Source organism: Phaseolus vulgaris, chromosome 4 (assembly GCF_000499845.2).
Source record: "Phaseolus vulgaris cultivar G19833 chromosome 4, P. vulgaris v2.0, whole genome shotgun sequence".
Taxonomy (NCBI): domain Eukaryota; kingdom Viridiplantae; phylum Streptophyta; class Magnoliopsida; order Fabales; family Fabaceae; genus Phaseolus; species Phaseolus vulgaris.
In genome coordinates, this window is record NC_023756.2 from 22,897,709 (window position 1) to 22,902,717 (window position 5,009).

Consider the following 5,009-nt stretch of genomic DNA (forward strand, 5'->3'; position numbering starts at 1 on the left):
AGTCCAAATCTTCTTGAATCCTCTTTGCCATGGACCTAGTTGTTGGGCGTGAACTAGGGCCTGAGCTTGGGTGATGTGATTCCAATAGCAAAGAAGAGAATGATTCTTGACATTCTTAGGAATCAACTTGAGTTGGACAATTGTTAGGCACTTTTTCTTAGAATTGGATCAATGTTCTAAGTCAAGAACTCACCAAAACTAGCACCAAATCCAAACTCATATGGAAGTTCCTCATATTGTCAAATTGAACCAACAAAAAGTGGTAAAAATCAAAAGCACCGAATAGAATTGAACAAGAACTAATATGAACCGAAAAAAATGAAATCGAAAGCAAGAAAACTGAAAAGGAAAGCTGGAAAATGAAATGCACCGAACCAAAAACAGAGAAGAAGAAGAACAACTGCTGGAAATAGAAAATAACCGAACCAAAACTCAAGAACACAAGCTAAACTTGAACAATTGAAAGAGAAGGAAGGAAGGAGAAAAGAATGCTCATGAAGATGGATGTAAGGTTGGATGATCACGCCACTAGAAGGATGGTTGCTCCTAGATGAGTGTGCTGCCGCCACTTGAGGACACCATGGATCCTTCAAGATAAGACTAGAGAAGAAGGCTCAAAAGCTCTCCAATGCTCACTCAAAAATTGAGTATAGTTTCTTTAATCTAAATTCAAATCTGAAATGTACAAGGGAAGCACCTATATTTATAGCCTAGAGGTGCTGAAAATCAAACTAAAAGAATTCAAAATTCCCTCCTAAAGCTCACTAGAACCGGCGCCTAAACCAAGCATGAGGAAGGTGTGACCTCTTCCTTCACTTTGGCACCTCCTTTTCTACTCCTACACCTATCTACTAACACACCCCCCCTCCTAAAGCTCCTAACTAAAGACTAAAAGATGCTATAACAATAGAGGTTTCTAATGTTTCCCTCTAAGCACCTTCAACCAAAGAAATTACAAAAAGAGAAAATAATTGTTCCCTAGCTCCTAAAGCTTTGAACATGCTTCTTGTAAGCCTTTGAGTGGGCTTTGACCTCCATGGGCGTCCTCTACTTGCGCCTCCACCTCTTCTTGATCTTGTTGATTGGCCTCCATGTCCACTCGAGCTTGATCTCCATCATAGGGCCTCTTTCATCATCCCCTCCCTCTTGAAGAGGATTTGTCCTCAAATCACATGCTTCTGCCTCTTCATCTTCACTACCTGCAAAAGGTGTTAGATCCATAACATTGAAGGTAGTATGTACTCCATATTCTTCAGGTAGGTCAATTTGATATGCATTATTATTGATTCTTTTGAGAACTTGGAAGGGACCATCACCCCGGGGACTAAGTTTAGACTTCCTCTGATTAGGGAATCTATCTTTTCTAAGGTGAAGCCAAACCCAATCTCCCTCCTAAAAAATCACCTCTCTCTTCCCCTTATTGCTATGTTTCTTGTATTTCTCTGTTTGTTGTTGTATTGTTCTTAATCCTCATACATTTTCTTTACAAATTCAGCATTTGTTACTCCTTCCTTATTCACAAAATCTTGTGGATTAGGTAGAGGTAACAAATCCAAAGGAGTAAGAGGATTGAACCATACACAACCTCAAATGGAGAAATGTTAGTAGTTTTATGAACTACTCTATTATATGCAAACTCAATATGAGGAAGGTACTCATCCCAAGATTTGTGGTTTCCTTTCATGATTGACCTAAGCATAGTGGAAAGAGATCTATTTACAACTTCAGTTTGTCCATCTGTTTGAGGATGACAAGAAGTTGAGAAAGTCAACTTAGTTCCAAGCCTTTCCCAAAGAGTTCTCCAGAAATGGCTTACAAATTTAGGATCTCTATTCGAAACTATGGTCTAAGGTAAACCATGTAATCTTACCACTTCTCTAAAGAAGAGCTTAGAGATGTTGGTAGCATCATCCACTTTATGGCAGGGTATGAAATGAGCCATCTAGCTAAACCTATCCACTACCACAAAGATGGAATCAAAACCTGTATTTCTCCTAGGAAGTCCTAATATGAAATCCATGCTTATATCTTCCCAATGAGCACTTGCAAAAGGTAAAGGAGTGTAGAGTCCGTGAGGCATTGTCTTGGATTTAGCTTTTAAACATGAAATGCATCTATAACAATGTCTTTGGACATATTTCCTCATGTGTGGCCAAAAGAATTTTCTTTTTAAAAGCTCAAGAGTTTTATCAACTCCAAAATGGCCCATGAGTCCTCCTTCATGTGCTTCTTTTAGAAGGAGTTTTCTATGTGTTCCTTGGGGTATGCAAAGTTTTCCTTCTTTAAATAAGTACCCCTCAGAAACATAAAAAACTCCTTGTGCTCTATGTTGGCACTCAGCAAAAGTGGGTGCAAAATCATGATCTTCTTTATAAAGTTCAGGTATGTTTTCAAATCCAAGAATTTGGGCTACATGTTTAGAAAAGAAGGCATGTCTCCTTAATAGAGCATCTGCCATAATATTTGTATTGCCCTTATTGTATTTGATAACATATGGAAATTGCCCTTCTTTGCATGTCTTTTGTTCAACTTGTGTTGACCCTTCAAATACACTATGTATGACAAATTCTTTTGAAACTAGATAGTGTAAGTCTACAGGGCCCTCACAAGTGCATAAAGCTCTTTGTCATAGGTGGGATAGTTGAGGGCGACACCATGAAGTTTTTCACTAAAATATGCAATTGGGGTGCCCACCTTGCAACAACACAACACCTATTCCTACTCCTGATGCATCACACTCTAGCTCAAAAGTTTTTGAGAAGTTTGGTAAAGCTAGAATGGGTGCATTAGTGAGTTGAGCTTTCAACCTTTGAAAGGCTTGCTCATGCTTCTCCGTGCAACAAAATGGAGTGTCTTTCTTCACTAACTCATTGAGTGGTGAAGCTAGACTTGAGAAGTTAGGAACAAATCTCCTATAGAACCTTGCTAAACCATGAAAGCTCCAAACATCTCCTACATTTTGTGGGGTTGGCCACTCTTGGATGGCTTTGATTTTCTCGAGGTCAATATGTACCCCATTTTTGTTTACTATAAAACCTTAAAACACTACACTATCTACACAAAAAGTGCACTTATCTATATTAGCAAACAAACTATTTTTCCTAAGCACTAAAAGAACCTTCCTAAGGTGACTTAGGTGGGACTTTAGGCTTTGACTATATACTAATATATCATCAAAATAAACTACTACGTATTTATCTATGCAATCCATAAGGACATGATTCATAAGCCTCATGAAAGTGCTAGGTGCATTAGTGAGTCCAAAAGGCATCACTAACCACTCATATAACCCAAATTTGGTCTTAAAAGTAGTTTTCCACTCATCACCCTCTTTGATTCTTATTTGGTGATATCCGCTTTTGAGATCAATTTTAGAAAATATAGTGGACCCATGCAATTCATCAAGCATATCATCAAGTCTAGGAATTGGATGCCTGTAATTGATGGTGATATTATTGATGGCTCTACAATCACAACACATTCTCCACGTGCCATCTTTCTTTGGCACCAACAAAACAGGTACAACACAAGGACTTAGACTCTTTTGAACCCAGCCTTTCTCCAACAATTCCTCAACTTGTGACTCTATCTCCTTAGTCTCCTCAGGATTAGTTCTCCTTAATCTCCTTAATCTCATCTCTATCTCCTATCGCCATCTTCATTGATCCATTGAAGTTTGTAAGGTTTTGGATGAGGTACTAATTGTAGATTAAGTTTTTCAACCATCCTAGTGCCACAACAATTACAGCAAGAACCACTATCCACAATGAGAGAACAAATGTTTTCTAAAACTTTATATCTTGTATGAAAGATGTTCTCTCTTTGTGTTTCATGGTTCACACTAGGGTGATTGTTGAGGGTTCTTCTGATCATCATTAATTCTCAATCACCAGGATATGCCCCCTCACTATCTTCTTTCTCTTCTTCCCCACTAGACTAATCATCTTGGCTGCTATACTCACCCCTCTCTCTTAAAATCATGGTTCTCCTATTTGGGCATTGGGATGCTATATGACCTCTACCATGACACTTAAAGCATTGGATATCTCTACTGCGGGATTGTGAGGTAGACACATCTTTTCCTACACTTTTGGGAGTTTCTTTGTGTTTATCTTTTTTAATACTATCCTCCCTTTCTCTTCTATACTCTTTCTTGGGATAAGAGTTAGAGTAAGAACTTTCCTTGCGACTTGATCCTTTTCTCAAATTTTGTTGCTCAACTTTTATACAAAGTTGGATCAAGTCATTCAAGTCCCTATAGGGCAAGAGTTCCACTTTATCCCTTATCTCAAGATTGAGACCACTGAGGAACCTAGCTATGATGGTGGTTTCTTCCTCCTTAATAGAGGCTCTCATCATGTAAAGCTCCATCTTTTGCCTATAGTCCTCTAGACTCATGTTCTTTTGTTGGAGTCTTTGAAGCTTGTCCATTAACTCCCTATTGTAATATGAAGGAATATGGCGGCGTCTTAGGGCTCCCCTAAGATCATTCCAATATTCTATGGGAGGGTCTCTGTGGAGGCGCCTATCTCTCTCTAAGCCTGTCCACCAGTACATAACGTTTCCTTCAAAGCTTAAAGTGGCTAAGGGTACCTTCTTCTCCTCACTAACATGATGGCAAGTAAAAAGTTGTTCTACTTTCATTTCCCAATCTATATATGTTTCAACAGTTTCCTTTCCATAAAAATAAGGTAGGTCTACCCTAGTCTTTTTGTGGCTCTCTCTTCTAGTTATTCTTGGTGGAGGTTGATAATAATCATTAACTCTCAGACTCCCCTCAGCATGTGAGTCACACGACCTAGAACTAGATGCATGTGATATTTCCTTTTGCAACCAAACTTTTGACACATAATTTTGGATGCATTTGTAACAATTCCCCACCAAGATTGCTCAATAACCATGACTTCACTTTTTCACCAATTTTGCTACCAAGACACAAAAACAAGGCAAGCGACCAAACTTACCTAAGCCAAAACCCAACCAAGATCAATTCCTTTTGCAACCAAACT

General features: G+C 38.7%; 1 protein-coding gene across 1 annotated transcript; it reads right to left on the bottom strand.

Annotated features, from left to right (window-relative positions):
• Positions 1-3,936: 3,936 nt before the first annotated feature.
• On the bottom strand, positions 3,937-4,644 carry LOC137838493 (uncharacterized). Its single transcript, XM_068647738.1, has one exon. It carries the CDS (start codon positions 4,642-4,644, stop codon positions 3,937-3,939), a length of 708 nt encoding a protein of 235 aa, XP_068503839.1.
• Between the last annotated feature and the right edge of the window lie 365 nt (positions 4,645-5,009).